The 16,745-nt window shown below is 41.3% G+C and overlaps 1 protein-coding gene across 1 annotated transcript in view; it reads left to right on the top strand.

The window, feature by feature from the left end:
• LOC110985773 (uncharacterized) overlaps window positions 1-16,745 on the top strand; it is a 125,770-nt gene that overhangs the window by 20,004 nt on the left and 89,021 nt on the right. Inside the window, exons 22-35 of the mRNA XM_087133596.1 lie at window positions 202-350; window positions 758-949; window positions 1,671-1,839; window positions 2,625-2,765; window positions 8,287-8,451; window positions 8,684-8,857; window positions 9,440-9,714; window positions 10,614-10,792; window positions 11,725-12,053; window positions 12,554-12,781; window positions 13,525-13,689; window positions 14,461-14,935; window positions 15,512-15,656; window positions 16,281-16,454. Of these exons, the coding sequence (XP_086989722.1) occupies window positions 202-350; window positions 758-949; window positions 1,671-1,839; window positions 2,625-2,765; window positions 8,287-8,451; window positions 8,684-8,857; window positions 9,440-9,714; window positions 10,614-10,792; window positions 11,725-12,053; window positions 12,554-12,781; window positions 13,525-13,689; window positions 14,461-14,935; window positions 15,512-15,656; window positions 16,281-16,454 (2,960 nt within the window). The remainder of the gene's footprint in view (window positions 1-201; window positions 351-757; window positions 950-1,670; window positions 1,840-2,624; window positions 2,766-8,286; window positions 8,452-8,683; window positions 8,858-9,439; window positions 9,715-10,613; window positions 10,793-11,724; window positions 12,054-12,553; window positions 12,782-13,524; window positions 13,690-14,460; window positions 14,936-15,511; window positions 15,657-16,280; window positions 16,455-16,745) is intronic.

Raw genomic sequence — 16,745 nt, 5'->3', positions numbered from 1 at the left:
CAAATACTGATGCTTAGGAATTTACCAAAGTTAGGGTCTATTGAGTAAGTCAGGTGAATTGTGCAATCTATGATTTTGATGTCAAATCAACCTCCAGTGGCAGTCACGCTGAGTTTTTAACTTACCTGTGACCGAGTAAAAATTTGTTGTAATCAGTGGAACAAGCAAAGTGCAGTCTCTTGTGTGTTCTCTCTCCTTCAGGCTTCCTTCACATTGGCTACTCCCAAGAAGTCACTGTCAACGTCACGCATCCAGACATTCCGGTCAACAGCCATATTTATGAGACAGGACAGATTAATATGCCAAGCCGAGCCTTCTTCAAAGGCGTGCAAATGAAGACATCAGGCAAGGTAGACAGTTGTGCTCATTTGTACTGCTCCTAAACCGATTGGAACAAGTCACAGCTCAACAGCTGCTACTTCAGAAATGGGCATTTTGTGCCTATGGCTGTGCATTTCCATTATGATAAGCTAATGGCACAGGCCAAAGCCACAGGTACAAAATACGCAATTCAGGCTTAGGCTAATTTTGCACAATTAAACTATGATGGTTGTTTAGCCTAAGAACTTCCGTTTTCTTGAAAATGCGAATCTGTTGGCATGAAACATTTGCAGTGAAATTTGTTGAGCCGAAATGTGTTTTGAACTTTTGCAAACTCACAGTGCAGGGCAAGTATGTGATCATGTTTGCATTCATTTGTGGACCTGCCTTTAGAATGGTACAGTAGCCCACTTTTCTTAATTCAATACTTCAACAGGTTACGGGCATCGATGACCTATTTGTCTTCGATGGAGGGTACGTTTCTGTGGATACCAATGGCAGCATGGGTTCCTACACAGCTCCCGGTGAGATCCAGCTGTCATCGATTCATGTACAGGACCGAGGAAGATTTGAGCTGTTCTCATATGACAAAGACATTGGCATGGACATTAATGTCACCAATATGACAGTAAGTTGATACACTGGGTCTGCCAAGGAGCTAGTAAGCTTTCTGACAGAAAAGTCCAAACTTTAAAATAAACATTTTCATTAGGGTTATATTTTGTTTGGGGGATAAATAAACACTGCTTTGGTGAAATGCATTTTTCAGCTATTCCGAGCGACCTATCTTAGAAACTGTAATGTAGAAGAAAACCTTCATTGTGCGAAAATATGCATATAAAAACTGAGAGATGTTATTCAAAAATACCTTTGCCCCCCAAAAGACCTGTGTCATTTGCCAATATTCATTTTGGTACAGATTTGGCGAAATTCTTAAGGGTGCCTTCAAGATTACACAAAACAGATCAGCTTTGCTTACAAAATGGTTTCCCTTGTTCCCCTGTATTGAATGGCTTCAAAGAGAAACCTTTTTCATCAAGTGTAAAATGTCTCGCCATTTTGCATCTTGCAATATTTTCCTCTCAACATTTTCAACAGTCGGGTTTGTGCTTTCAATGTTATTTAGAGTTTCGGTGACAGTGGGGACCCTTAGAACAGTCTACCCTTTAAACTGGTACTCTCATATCAAATAAACAAAATCAGCATGTGGACTGTGCTGTCTTTCCAACCAGGGAGGTGTGTTACAATGTCAGTAATATCAACAAAGAGTAAAGTTGTTGCTAGGCAACTGAGCGCCCTCTGTCGTTCATGCATGGTGCCATATTGAGATTTTCTTGTCTTTCCTCAAGGTTTATGGCGGAGGCCTCTTCAAATCCAATGACCGTTTCAATGTCACTGCTGCCCACCTGGTAGCTGTGTACTCAGGTGGTGAAATCAATCTTGACCACGGAGGTTATGTCACCAAAGAGGTCAGGGGTCCAGGGTATGAGCCATCTGAGGGACCAGGCCAAGGCTACGGTATGAAATGTTGCATCTGCTAATTTATATTTTGGAATTGATATGCTGAGGTATTGAATTTGGCACTACATACATCTTGTTTTGGTAAATTAGACATCATCCATCTATATGTTAGCTGCTTGCCTAAAAAATGTTATTAAAATCCGATCATTTTTACCATAAGTTAATTTGCGTGAATACATAGTATGTACCATTGTACTGCAACCTATAAGCAAATTCCATCAACGACTTTAGTATTGTATAGTTTAACCGGAGCCACAGGTAATTATTTTGGACCTGTTTACAGAGATAAAAAAGTCACATAGTTGGTACAGTTATTGTTTGCTACATGTACACGCATTGCACTTTGCAGCAGGGGGCTAGGTTACTACGTTTAATATGCAGGCACAAAATAGGATATACATGTACACTTAAACCAGTCCATCAGGGGTTCTTGACTGAGCTTGCTGTGTGAGGTACATAGCCGTTGGCCATTTGTATGTTCATTGTCCTTGAGTCTGCATATTTTGCTAATTGTAATTTTTTGTTAGGGAGTGGTTATGGTAAGTTAATGACTAGTTGTTGGTTTACATTATTTGCAGGGAGTGGTTATGGTTGGTTAATGACTGGTTGTTGGTTTACAGTATTTGCAGGGAGTGGTTATGGTTGGTTAATGACTAGTTGTTGGTTTACGGTGTTGACAGGGAGTGGTTATGGTTGGTTAATGACTAGTTGTTGGTTTACGGTGTTGACAGGGAGTGGTTATGGTTGGTTAATGACTAGTTGTTGGTTTACGGTGTTGACAGGGAGTGGGAGTGGTAGCAGTGGAGGGGGTCATGGAGGCAGCGGAGGTCGTGGAGGAGGTCAATCTCTCGTTGGCTTGGCTTATGGATCCATCTATTACCCTGTGGACTATGGTAGCACCGGAGGATACGGACATCAGTACGGTGAGTCAACAGTGTCCTTATACAGTGGACTGCCTGGGGTTAGAGCCCTGAGCTAGAGTGTAATCTTTGCCAACTTGGAATCAGCTTATGCTGCCTTGTCAAAAATTTCTGAAAGGTCATTGTGTTTTATTTGCAGTGTGACAACCCATCCTGCCCAAACGGTATTTCTATTGGCAATTTCAGAATGTTAAGAGACTTCAAAGGTGCTCACATTTCCACTCACATCTGTGTAAATTGAACACTAACCATCAAAAATCACGTGACTGAAAATCCTCTATTAAAGACGAGTTAAAAGATGAAGTACGCCACCTGGTGTTGAAAGACTTACCGAACAAATGGAGTCTGTGGTTTTTTCCATTCATAACTTTATTTCCAAGAGCTAAAACAAGGAACAGATTTCACAATGTTGATTAATTGTTGAAAATGCAGATGAAATCAGCTGATTGGGTTTTACCTTTGAACCATTCTTATCCACAGACAGACATATTTTTACGGCGGTGTTTTCCCTCGAATGCAGTTTTTAACTGACCCCATAAGTAATCAATAAGCATATCACTGTCTGTTTCCTTTTCTCCTTTCAAAACTTGAGACACAAAATTTTAGAACGTCATTTTCATAGTGGACACGTAGCCATGATTATCCTGTTTCCTTACCAAGATACAGGCGACTATGCCTGTTCATTGATTCATTAAAAGAAATAAACAGTATGAAGAAAAAGTTACATTCAGCAAAACATATAACAAATTTTAAATAGCTTTCCAGCCAAGCTAATAAGCTGGTTTTTTTGTTCCCGCTGGTGTGTCATTTTGTCACTGCTTATAAAGTAGAGTACGGTACCAGCGACACACTCTTACTTTTCAAACTGACCCCGTAACTAATGGAGTGTGAAATCTAGTTATAGCCAAGGCTGTTGTAAATTGCTCCTCAAATTATCCACTTGTGCGTAATTATTTATGCACTGGTGACAAATAGGAAGGCTGGTATGACAGTGTATAGGTGCTGTCTTTGTCTGGTGAAAACACCAAGATACTGCCAATACACTAGTCACGTACATGAGGAGATCATTACTGCATAAAAAAGTTCCCTTTTCTCAGGACAAGAGAAAAAAAATCTTCCCCCTGCTTTTTTTATCTTTGGGAATATTTTGCCTTTTTGATCCAAATGACATCCTCCCAAATTTGAGTGGACATCATCTAATTCTTCTACTGAATTTAAATAACAGTTACATTTACCTTTGAAGTAATTTATTATTGCTTAGCAAGTTTCTGGAATGCAATTTAGCTGAGAACCAGTGATAGATTACAAGCAGTGCACCGTGACATTTTAACTGGCAAAAGGGTTTTCCAAGTTGAGATTTTTGCTCTTCACAATGCCAAACAGGGATACATAGGCATTTAACTATGAATACTTCACGGACTTGTTAATGCTATCGGGCATTTTCCATTTGATAAGATGTAGATCTTTTTTTATCTGTAATAACAGTGACGAAATTAGTTTGCTTTTGCATTTTTAACACATCATTGTAGGTATATGTACAGAATGCGGTCCAACATGCAGAGCATGCTTTGCAAAACCTATTCCGGTTAAAAATTTAGTACAATATATGCAAGTTATCACAAGCTTCACAAAGAATACAGTTTTGAAGCTGCGTGTACTTTATTTCTCTAATGGACAAATGAGTTGCTTTTTTAAACAGTGGATATTGTTAAATTTACCACCACGGCAGAAAACCATTGGCTTCATTCAAACTGAAGATTTGCCTCATGTATTTATAACAATCTACCGGTATTAACAGCTTTAACCGTGTCCCATGCCCGATCTGTCTAAAATTTGGCATGCTTGTAAAGACATTCAGTATGGTTACATCTGTGAGGTCTTCAATTTGACAAAGTGTTTGGTTGGTCATTTGTAGTTCACAACCTCAAGCATGTTTGACTGCATACAATGATCAAATCATGACCATTTTCACGAGAGACAAATTGGTCCCAAATCATGATTTTTCAAATTTCAAATTGCTGTTGCTTGACAAAATCACCTAGGCTATGTGGTGCCTACAACTTTGTGTAATCATTTTTACCAAATCTAATGAAATCACCCAAGTCATGATGATCTCTGTGTGGCAAAATTCAACTAAACTACATTCTTCATTTCCACGAAGAGACAAATTTGTCTTCCATAGATATGGAAAAAAGAGCAAACCGTGGGCAAAACGTATTTTATAGTTTGACTATGAGACATATTTGACTCCAGAAATGTGTGTATTACAGTGTTGCACTCGGCACAAACTATGGCAAAAGCATTTGCTGTGTGTGCTGTGTTTGTGAAGGCACCAAAAGTCTCATAAATTTTAGCATTTCCAAAAACAGACAAACTTGTTTATTTACCAAAAAACAATTTGAATTACATTCTATTAATATTATTTTGTAGTTCTGTGTCCTTTAAGATCCCTTCTTTCATTGAGTAGCATTGCTTAAGTCAAAGGCATGCTAAATACTGAGAAAAAGATACCAACTTCAAATGCTATTTTCTCAAAACCTAGGTTTTACTCTCCAGTGAGAAATTTGTCTCTGTGTGAGAGCTGTGACAAGATTTGAGTGGCAAAAGTCAGTCCAAATATTTTGGTAATCTGTCTCAGAAAAATTGGCATTTTGCAAAAATGCTTGGCCAGATTTGTCTAAACCTGGAACCAAAATGATAAACCCCTGACATACCTGAAGGCTTGACATGGTAAAATATGTTACTATTGCGTGGTGGGAATGTTGGAAAGGAGGCAGATGCCACCCTGGCACGTTAGGGTTATTTCATTCAAATTATACGTTACCCCAGTAGCTGCAAGTTTCTCAGTGAAGGACCTAAAGGCCAGATCATACTACAGGCAAAAGTGACAGTGAAGCAAATTTGACATCACGAAAAATTTGCAGCGAAATTTCACATGAGTTGAAATGTGTGCAACTTTTACAAATTTGCAATGCCAAGATTTCATCTGACGTCGCAAATACGCGTTCGGTTTTTGCTTTTGTACAAAGTGTTAACTGGCTTTCAGGCTAAGTGAAAGCCCTCAAGTGTGCATTTCTGCCATTTCCTAGAGTTTCTCAGTACTAGTTCTTGGCTATATCTGCAGAAGAGCTCTTTGCTTCTCACAAACAGCTGAGCAATTATATTTAGAACATACTGCATCATGTAAGCCTCTTCCGAATCTCTTTGAAATCAACATACAGTTTTCATCAGTGTATCGACTTGGTTGGCCATCACACCACAAGGTGTTAATCTTTGATTCATCAATTTCCCTCTCACCTTGGCACTTCCAAGCTGCCAGGGATGTCTCGTAGCGGCAGTTGATCCAGACCTCGTCAACACCCTCAGGCATCAGCTTGTACATGAGGTCGATTTCCCCCCAGCTCAGGGGCACGGCCAGTTGACCTCCGTGCTGGAGGCACTGCCTCTTTGCATTTTCAGATCCAAGGAACTTCTCTGAAGTTATCAAGTAGCAGGAGTCATTGGCTTGTTTCCATGCCAGAGGGCAGCCACTCTGGACAGTAGATGGGCAGACGCTAGTGGCTGCAGTCATGAAAGTCTGCCCAGTAAGACCCAGGATCACAATAGCTGAAGCCAACATGGTTCACTTTTTTCAGTACAGCTTTCCACTTCAATTCCAAATTGAATGGCGCTTTCAGCCTCAATGGCAAAATCCTGATTTCTGCATGAATTAATTTTAAGCTTAATCTACCAATATATTGTATGAAAATCACGCACAGTATCACTTTAATTTGTCTCTCGTAGTCGCCAACTACTCAATGTTTGGCAGAGGTGAGCTGCTACATGTAGGTTTAAACTCCTTATGCTTCCTTGCACCCAATAACTTAGGATTTCACTCAAGAGTTTTTACTCAGATGAGATATTACCCCTGATCCAAGAAATGATGTTTGAGGTTTTGAATGGGATCTTTGTAAAGCTGGAAACATCTAAAGCAAGTCTTGTACGTAAGTAAACCTGATGAGTCCACGCCTCATGTTTGGTACTGTCACATATGGAATCATTTACTCAGCTGGCAGATCAAGATGTACTGCGTTGTGCGCTCAGTATCACGAGTGCAGTAGCTACACTGCATGACAAAGCAGGCAGTTTCTTTGAGTCACTTGCTTTGAGTCTCCATAGAGATACAAATAAGCCTCGTTGGTTGATTTTTTGTAATGTAAATTAAAGCCCTGCACCTTTGCAGGCATATGCATTTTGTACCAGGCCCAGCATCGCCCTAGTCACAGTATGCTTGCTGCAAAAATTTATTATAAATCATAAAAGGGCATAGAGAAATGCCATTAATTGAGCACCAGCATTTAATCACAATAAAGGCGGCCTTGTGTATACATATATCTGTAAAGACCCTTTTTATTGATGGCAATTACACATGTAATTGATGCATCAGCAACAAGCCCCTTGCTAAATTGAAGGGTGTCGTAGAAAAGGCAATTTGTTTTTTTTTTTAACATGTACCTCTACTCCCGGGCTAGCCTTCCTCTTATACGAGTCTTTTCTCAATAGGTTGCCGTGGATACTGCTGTCATGGTAATGCCGAGAAGCTTTGCCGTCACTAGGAGAAGACAAGCTTACAAGTCCATCTCCTCTTAGTCCAATCAAAAATGTTTTAGCAACCAGCACACACAAATTGCTTATGTGGTGAATTATCTCCACATCAATGGCCCATGTAGAAATCGTGGGCAGGCACTGAGCCATGTGCTTAATGAAGAGGGAATGCTGTACCCTTCAGACACCAATTTTCCCTAAGGTCGGAGCAGCTGCATTTGATTAAGCACACATTGTAAATGTACATTTTGTATGCTGATGTAAGCTGTGCCAGTTTTGTCCATATAGACCCTTGCGACTGTATCGATGAAAACATAGAATATAGGTCAAATGTGAATGTCATTTCTAGTCACTGCTGTGAAATTGAACCACCAATCAGACATTATGTTTGATACCGGTATATACATGTAGTTATGAGTTTTCAAAGATTTATCAATAGCCTAGATACAAATGATGAAGCAGTTTACATGTATGTGCCTTCTATTCTGCAAAACACTTTTTAAATTGTTGTAGTTTGAAATCCAGTTCATCTCGTAAATTGGGATCTCCTAAATCATTATATTTATGATAGAAGCCTTCTGTGTTTGTCAGAGCAAGCCAGCAATCTTGCTTCAATCTGGCATATATCAATATTCATTCTATCTACTTTGCAAGAAATCTGAATTCCATTTTGGTATGTGGAAAATTCTTTCGTTTCATTGTATTTTCCTCTTAACAATTTGATTGTGATTGTAGACCAGGTCTGTTTACAGATGCAGATGGGATTTGTGTAGTAACAGAATGTTTCATTAAAAGTGGGTGGGGCTGGAGGAGGACACAGCCCCACCCCTCACTACTGCCACCCAACATTAATCATAATCATGGACAGCCAAGAGAAGTCAAATATTTTGACAGCTTAATTTAAATTTCATAGCACTCCTCTCTACATAAAATTATACAGGTGAGCTCTATTTTGGTGACGAAAGACTGAAGAACGTTGTCATCAGGCGTGGTATTGGCGGGCGCGGGGGCGGGGCTTTGAAGATAATGACACGTCACATGATTGTGGACGGCATCATCTCTGCTAATGGCGAGACCCCTGACAGCACACACAGCGTTCACGCAGGTGAGTATCAATGTCTGGAGATGGCTGTTCAGGAATCATGTCCTACCATACAGTATGTGGCCTAGTGGTAATAGGGTTTTTTAGCTTCCAATCATAGGGTCGGGGGTTTGAATCCAGCTGATGGTTGCATGTTGCGATTCAAGATGAAAGGGAAAGTCACCAAAATATCTTCCCATGCAAAATTTACGTTGTGGACTCTTTGAAAAAACTCTGTTTCTCATCATTTCCTGAGGTGGTGGATCTGGTGGCAGCATCTGGATCGACTGCGAGGAGCTGGACGGTTATGGTCACCTGTCGACCGACGGCGGGAATGGGCGCAATAGTGGAGGGGGCGGAGCCGGTGGGAGGGTGGCTGTGTACCACCAGACAATCCGCAACTTCAATGGCACCATATCAGCTGGTGGAGGTGAGGGATGAATGCGAAGTTAAACATGAGGTACCTCGAGGTTGGCTCAAGGTTTTTGCGAGGTTTGAAAGGATTTGAGGTGTTAAGGTTAAACCTCAAGTTACTCTTTGTTGAATTCTGCATACTTGTCTCATCAGATTCTGTTAGTAAGCACCTAGTGCTATGTGGTAGCATGTTATTGCTTGTGATAGCTTTTATGCACTGGATTGAATGCATAATAGCTATCACAACAACACTAAGCCACAATAAGTCTTTGGATTAAAATTTTTAAAAAATTGTGTTTGCAAAGTAATATGTCTGACCAAAATTCCAAACTGACAGAATAATTTATTTCACAAACTACATACAAAAGGATATGACAGAGACAGATATGCCCTTGAGTATTATTGTGAATGATGAATCAAGAAGTGTCTTATAGGAGTCGGTTTTTCAGTCCGAGGCAACGCCGTTGGTAAATTTGTTGAGAATTTTTTAACTTTTCAAAAGAAACTCAAAGAGAAGCTTGACTGTTGGTCTGACTGTTGCCTTTTGTTCATTTTATTACCCTGACAATGTAACTAGAGAATCTTGTTTGTTTTGTAGGTTCCAGCTCTTACGAAGTTGGCGGTGCTGGCACGGTATACATCGAGCAGTACATAGACAACGTGACCTACGCCAACATAACTGGTCAAAATGACACGCGCATCACACTACACAAGACCCTGAAGATAAACAACAATGGCCGACCATATCCGCACGCTGCAACCTACAGCCATGGTGACCTACGGAATCTGCTTGACGGCAACTACGAGGATATCACCAGGTCTGGTGGGATAACATGGTTGTGGCATTCTTCCAACTCATACAACTTGGACGAGGTGAGGCTTCTTCTCCAGAGTTTTCATGGTCTGGGATTTATGTAGTAATATTTGTCTTAAGTGGCCTGTATACATGTACATGTCTGCGGCTACTACAGTAAACACTATTTAAAGTTTTTTCGCAGTTAGGAGATATATATGCAACCATACGTCTTAAGCCCAACCACGGGGGTTGTGTTTGTATTGCACATGCCCAATGTATATTAGACTCGCGTTGCAGCCGTTCATCAGTATATCAACAGTAAAAACACCATCAACCTGCGTGAATTGCGGTAGTCAAGTGGTTACAGCATAGTGGTTTGAGATGAATGGGGTGTGGGTTTGAATCCTGGGTCAAAATTGTGGGCAGGGAGGTTTTTCTTTTTAAAGGAAAATAAAGCCTGAATGTTGTAGGAGCCTAATTTCACACGTGAAGTTTTTATGGTTGGTTGAGCATCTAGATGTCATGCATTGTGCATGGTTGTGAGCCGTGGTTTGGCTTCAAACGTGTGACTGCATGTGTAGCTCCAGTCAGTGTAAGTCCCTTCCAGTGAATGACAAAACTTTGAAACAAATGGAAAAATGAAAGATTTCGTTCATTGAGATAAACATGTTTTAAGCAAGAAGTTTGAAGTCTTGGTGTTCTTAGGATTTGGTCATTCACAGTAAGAACAATAGCTATACACCGAAAAATTTCAGAGAGCCTTTTAGAAATACCTTAATAAGTTTCAGTGATTTAACCTGTCAGCTGCCCCCTGTGAATTTTAATTTGTGCCAGGCCAAGTACATTGCAGTTCAATAAGTTACTTTATGAATTAAATTTTTGAGTTTTTAAAAAATTATTTTAAGGGGACGGGGATGGACTGGTATCCAGACTCCCTCACTGAGATTGATCTGTTCGCTGGTTCTTGAATCCACAGGTTCATGTCCATGGCAACGCGCACGTTGCCATCCTGAGTGACACCTCAGTGGAGCAAGTTGAAGTGCGTGGTGGCAAACTGTTGGGTGATCGATCTGCTGTCCTACACATAGGCCGGAACCAGACCTTTGGCTTTGACTGGGTGGATATCTACTTTGCAGCCAATGCCATGCTGTACAGGTCAGCATCAGGAACATGCAATATTATTCTCTTAGAAATAGGAACCAAAGGAAATTTTGTGGGGAAAATGATTTATTCAGATCTCTGGAAAACGTATACATAGAGATAGAGCACAAGAAATCTTTGCTTGGCAAAGTGGTTTACATGTATCAGCTAATATTTCATATGACATGTACATGTATGATTACCAGTGCTCTTGAGTGGTTTTCAGCCAATTTTGATAAGTTTGGCAACAAAACTTGCGAAAGCAAAATGTTCTTAGCAGAAGGTGAGCCCCTAACCTCACTGAAGTAAAGATTGGCAATGACTATGCAGCCATTTGAAATTTTGACTGATCGCTGAATACCGCGTATGGTGCATTTGATTACTTTTCTCGGACTCACATGCATTATCGCTGATGTAGATGGATGTTCTCAATCTGAGGTTATAGAAATAAACGATCTTCGGTTACTGAAATCCCCTGGCTGGGTCAAGAGGTCATAAGTCTTGCTCGTGTGATGTTGCCAAGTGTGCATCTGCAGTTTGGACTTCAAATTTACTTCATGCGCATCGAGCGCTCCACCTTCTTAAGATATATATTGTTGGATCAAAATGTATACATAAATAATTTTGTAATGTTCCTATGAAGATTGTGTCCTATGGAAGAGATCTACTAGAATATATCAGTTGACTTTGCATTTGAAAGCAGCAGACATCCAATGGTGCCGACTTTGCTTTGTATTGTGGGACGCTTCCCCGAATAACCCGCCTGACAAGTGGGTTCCTTTGTCCAGGTCCGAGTAAGTGTGAGAAGTCGCACTGGTGAAGATTTGACGACAGTCATGCCTGTTTGATAAGTCCAGGGTAAGTAACTGAATGTTTGATACCTCTAACACTAACACTTCTAGCACCAACGGAGAGGATGTAAAGCGACAGATTTTTGTCTTCTGCAGATACGGCCAATTAGAGCTGCCCCCTCGACTCAGCATGCGTGATGTGTGGATGGAGATCAATGGAACCCTAGCTGACGTCGGCGACTTCACGGTGGACAGTGGGGGTATCCTCCACATGTGGTCCTATGGTAACTCGCGTGACCAGCCGCCGGGCCGCTACGAGTGCGTCAACATGACGGTGCGGTCCGACGGGGAGCTGCAAATGCTGACCGTGGCAGGGGAGAGCGAGTTCACCTTTGAAATGAAACGCTTTGTCGTGAATGCCGGCGGTTACGTCAGGACCAACCAGCTGCATGTTATCACAGAAGATCTAACTATTGATGTAGCAGGTGGGTACATGTTCAAGTGCATTTTGGGTACTTTAATTTCTTGCAGTTAAACTTTCTTTTGCCACTTCTGACACCGCTTCTATAGTAGCAAACTGTTGTATTTTCATGAGAGTTGCCAATTCCACAAATGGGCCTAACTGTCCTTATTACCAAAATTATATTTTAAGTTCCTTTAGGCACTGAAATGCTGTTAAAAAAATCCTCAAAATCCATAATCTTTTCAGTGAATGTTTAATAATGTACAACCAATGTTGTTGTCCAGTCAACCACAATTTCAGACAAGTCCTGCAACCACCAAAAGTTGATCACTGTTCATCCATTCTCAAGTCATGTTGCGAGCTATTTACACGTGCTTGAGACAAAGGCAATACATTATTATCGTTCATCTGCTATAACTTGTGACGGGTCCAGTGAATTGACTTTTTACCAGGCTTGTGATACTTCCATCTGCAATGTTTTAGAAGAAGCACAAACAACGTGACTTTGTCTTTTCCTTTCAGGCGACTTTCATGCTGATTTCAGTGGTCACGCCTTGGGTCAGGGTCGCGGTGCAGGCCAGAGCACGTCCAGAGGTCAGCGTGGTGGGTCTGGCGGGGGTCACGGAGGTCGGGGTGGGCGTTCCAGCAGAGGCATATACTCCTCCAATGCCTATGGGTCCATTTACCTCCCGAGAGAGCTGGGCAGTGGAGGCGGAGTTGGTAACACAGAAAATGGAGGAAGAGGGGGAGGTAAGTTGGACAGTAAGCCGTATCCGAAATGGGCTTCCAGAACTCTGGCTATGTCTGTCGTCAGCATGTGACTGTGTGTTTTCAAGAAGCGAAGACCTAGATCAAGCTTAAGAAGCATGATTAGTGTACATCCTAAGGCTAGGAAGCCTGAAGTAATCTATTCATAGGCCACACCCTTCTTCTTGTGTGGTTATTTGTATCATTTTTGTGTCATTTCAAAGAGCATAGGTATGCTCTGACAAATCGATGACGTGTTATTTCTGTTCCATGTCATTCTATTCCAAGAAATCTGATTGTGTCTCGAAAGTAATCATTCAAATATGACATAGGACTCGAGTGCTGTATGGAAAAAATTAAAATAATGAGCCACTGGCTCCTAGAAAAAACAGTCAGGTACCTGGTCAATTTTTGTACATACTGTATACAGATTTTCAAAATACACAATGACAAAACACACACAAACATTATTCAGTCAATTATCCACAGGACAAACAGGCTCCGGATTTTGTGCTCGTGGAATAAATAAAAAATGGCAACCAGTTATATGAAGAAAACAGCTGAAAGAAAAGACAAGGCGTGTTTGTTCTGTTCCTTTTGAGCATTTTGTACCTGGGACCGGACCGGACAAAGGAATAAAAACATGGAATAACTTGAACGTGGATTCTGTGGACTTTTATTTTCAAAAATGGGATTTGTATTTCCCTTATATTATGGGCAATTACCATTTGTATGTCATTCCTCAGGTACCTTGCTGCTTGAGGTTAGTGATGACCTCAGGGTAGAAGGTCGTCTCCATGCCAACGGGGAGGACAGTCATGGCAACTCTGGAGCAGGTGCAGGGGGTAGTATACTGGCCCGCGTGAATCACCTGGACGGAGCTGGGACCATTGAAGTCAGAGGCGGACAAGGTCTGAGTCAGTCATTCAAACTTTCCCGAAAGCCATAGCAATAAATGGATGCCCTAATTTCTTCTTTTCAAGAGAAGGATTTTAGCACTTGTGAAACACAAATAATATTTCTGAAGCGATTACTATTTGGAAACATCAAGATCACAAGATCAAACTCAACTAAGTACAGGCAAAATAGCCTGTAAAAAAAATTGGTCATGGCTGCCTCAAAGTATGCTCTAGGTCGAGAAGGACAAGCCACTAAATGCACAACTAGACTGCTCAGGAAAACATAAAGTCCCAGGTGGAGAAATTATAAATACACATAAAATTTCAGTTCAGTCAAAGTATTGCGAGTTTCATGCTCAAATTGCCTGTGGGGCTTTATTGATTCTGCACGTAAACGACCGAGGGCGCTTTTTTCTTGCAACAGCATCCCTTGTGGCCATTTTTATTGTGCCTGTCTAGTTTTTCATTTGGAAATGGCCATTGTCAAGCACACTTGGTTCATACTACTTCTCACAGTCTATGAAATTTGTGGATGAAGTAACCATGATGCTAGAAAGAGTGTGTTTATTTTTTTTCTCTTGGCTGTTCCAGGAAGTTACAGTTTTGGCTTCTCGTAAACATGGGTAACTGTACAGTACGGAAGGCGCTGACTTGTGTGTTACGTTAGTCATAGCCCAGAGTTTGGACAGAACTTAATTTTTTTTCAGTACTGAGGAGGTAGTTTTGTACTGAGAGCAAAAGGCATAATTCAAAGACTATTTCAACTTGGTTTTGTTTGCGTAGGCTCGGCCTATGGCGGAGGTGGCTCTGGTGGTCGCATGGCCATCTACTACACTCACTACAACTTCATCGGCGACTTCCTCTCACAAGGAGGTAATGGACCCGACCACCATGTGGCCTCTGGTACGGTTTACCTAGAGGGAGGCTTGGACTCAGACCAACCGTTGCGCAGACTCATCGTGGACAACAAGCGGGCGTCCCCTGGGCGTTCAGAGATTGACGAATACGTCCAACTGCCGTTGGACAGTGTGGATTCATACAGTTCCACGGACTATTACACCTACGGTGGAGTCCGGATATTGACAGATGGGGCGCCATATTCATCGCATAGTACATGGTATCACCTCAGTCGAATGTTTTCTGGCACTGGAATGGATGGGAATTACTACTTAACTGGTAACCGGACCCCGAAGATTACAATCTCATTCTTCAATGAGGTGTATGCATACGCCCTTCGAGTATATCCACAGTGTAACAGGTGGGTACCAGTGGTGCTTCCCAAACTTTGGTTTCATCCCTGGTTGCACCCCTTGGGTTTTATTTTAGCCCATCGAGTTGTGAACCCTTTGCCTAATGAAAAGGTAAGTGTTGTCGTAAAGCTTCCAACAGCATACAGTTGAAACTCATTCTAGAGCCTGGAGAAAGCCACAGTCATAGGTAAGGCCAAGATTTGCAAAAATGGCAAACATTAGCTGGAGTGGTTCTTTCTATCAATAAAAAATGTGAACATTTTCACAAATTTTCTACTCTGGAAATTGGATTCTCTTATTTTTAGAGCAAGTTTATGTCAGCACAAAGATCTAACATTGACTCTGTGCATTCACAAAAGAGGGTGCTATTTACCATCTGTATGGTGACTGTGTGGCAGTAAGTATAATAAATATAGTCCTACATGAAATGAATGAAACCGTCCTTCGATATCACTTCTTTTTTTGTTTTCAAGGAGTAGTTGAAGTAAGGGGTCCTTAGTTTACTTAAGGCTTCGTTTTCTAGGGCTTATTTTGGCCACTAGGGTAATAAAATGTTCTTTTCTGTTCTGTCATTTTTCCATCAGCCACATATCTGATTACAAAATCTCTAGCCGCATCGGCATCACCTTGACTGACCACACGAATGGATTCGTGGATGTGACGGGCTGCAGAACCCAGCAGGAACAGAATCAGTATTCACTGGTTCTCATAGATTCTAATGTAGACAAGGTATTAGAGTGTGCGGAATGGATACCAGTCATGCAAATAAAATGTCACCGATGCCATATTAAAATTGATTGGAAGGTGTGTCTGAGAATGTTGAACCCTCAAGCAGAAGCATCCCCTCATTATTGGTTGAAAAGAGCCATGTTGGCCGGGAGCAGTGCGACTGTCATGCTTACATTTCAAAGTCGTTCCTGAACCAGAAAGGTTCAGTTTAGACCAAAGGAGCCTCCGTTGCTAAGAAAATTGCACCCTCTCTTGGCCCAGCTCGAAGCTCATAAACTTCAAAATCTATCTGGAGGTTTTGAAGGGTTTTGCAGGAGTGAGGAAGGTTGAACGGAGCCACTGTTACCGAACACATGGTTTGATGCCCTCTCAAAGTTAAAAACATCTACAGTGCACGACTAGTTTCCTGTAAAGTGGAGAATTTTTTGGAGTATTTAGGAATGTTCTTGGCAAAAAATGCCAGTATTGCAAACTCTGTCCCCGTTTCATAATGCTACGAGGCTAACTATTTTAGCAAACAGAACAAAACTCCCTTTTTTGAAAACTAGTATCCACATTATTTACAGGTTTTTTTGACAGACCGTTGAAATGGCTGTAATATTGTTTACTTTATCGCTCTTGTAGATTTACATAGAACTGAGGGCACACGGCAGCTATGCGGCCATGAACAAGGTGGAAGTGCTAGTGCAACGCAACCCGACATTCCTGGGAGCCGAAATTCAGCCGCGCTTTGCGGTTGTACCGGGTACGCTCATTGTAGCGGAAGATGAGAGCACCAACACTTTTGAATTTGATGAGGTGAATCCCCCAGTATTTTTAATACTCTCTTTTGAAGAAGAAGTGTGAAATTCAAGTCAGTGATATGCTTTAGCTAGTCTTGCTTCTGAAGAGCGCAAGATCGATTGTATGACCTTTGACTGCATAAAGCCGTAAGAGTAATTTGTGAATGTTTATGAACCACATGCTTGCCCACAGTAATATCTAAATGAGATTTTCTTCTTTCAACTTCAGTGTTACTTATTTCATGAGTGGCCCACTATCTGAACTTTTTTTCCTACTTTTAAGCCAATGCGCTGTCATTGTGTTGCC

This window comes from Acanthaster planci, linkage group LG02 (assembly GCF_054643075.1).
Source record: "Acanthaster planci isolate LZ-2023a linkage group LG02, COTS_SCS, whole genome shotgun sequence".
Taxonomy (NCBI): Eukaryota; Metazoa; Echinodermata; class Asteroidea; order Valvatida; family Acanthasteridae; genus Acanthaster; species Acanthaster planci.
The sequence above is the reverse complement of the archived record's forward strand: the minus strand, read 5'-3'. Positions and strand labels throughout refer to the sequence as shown.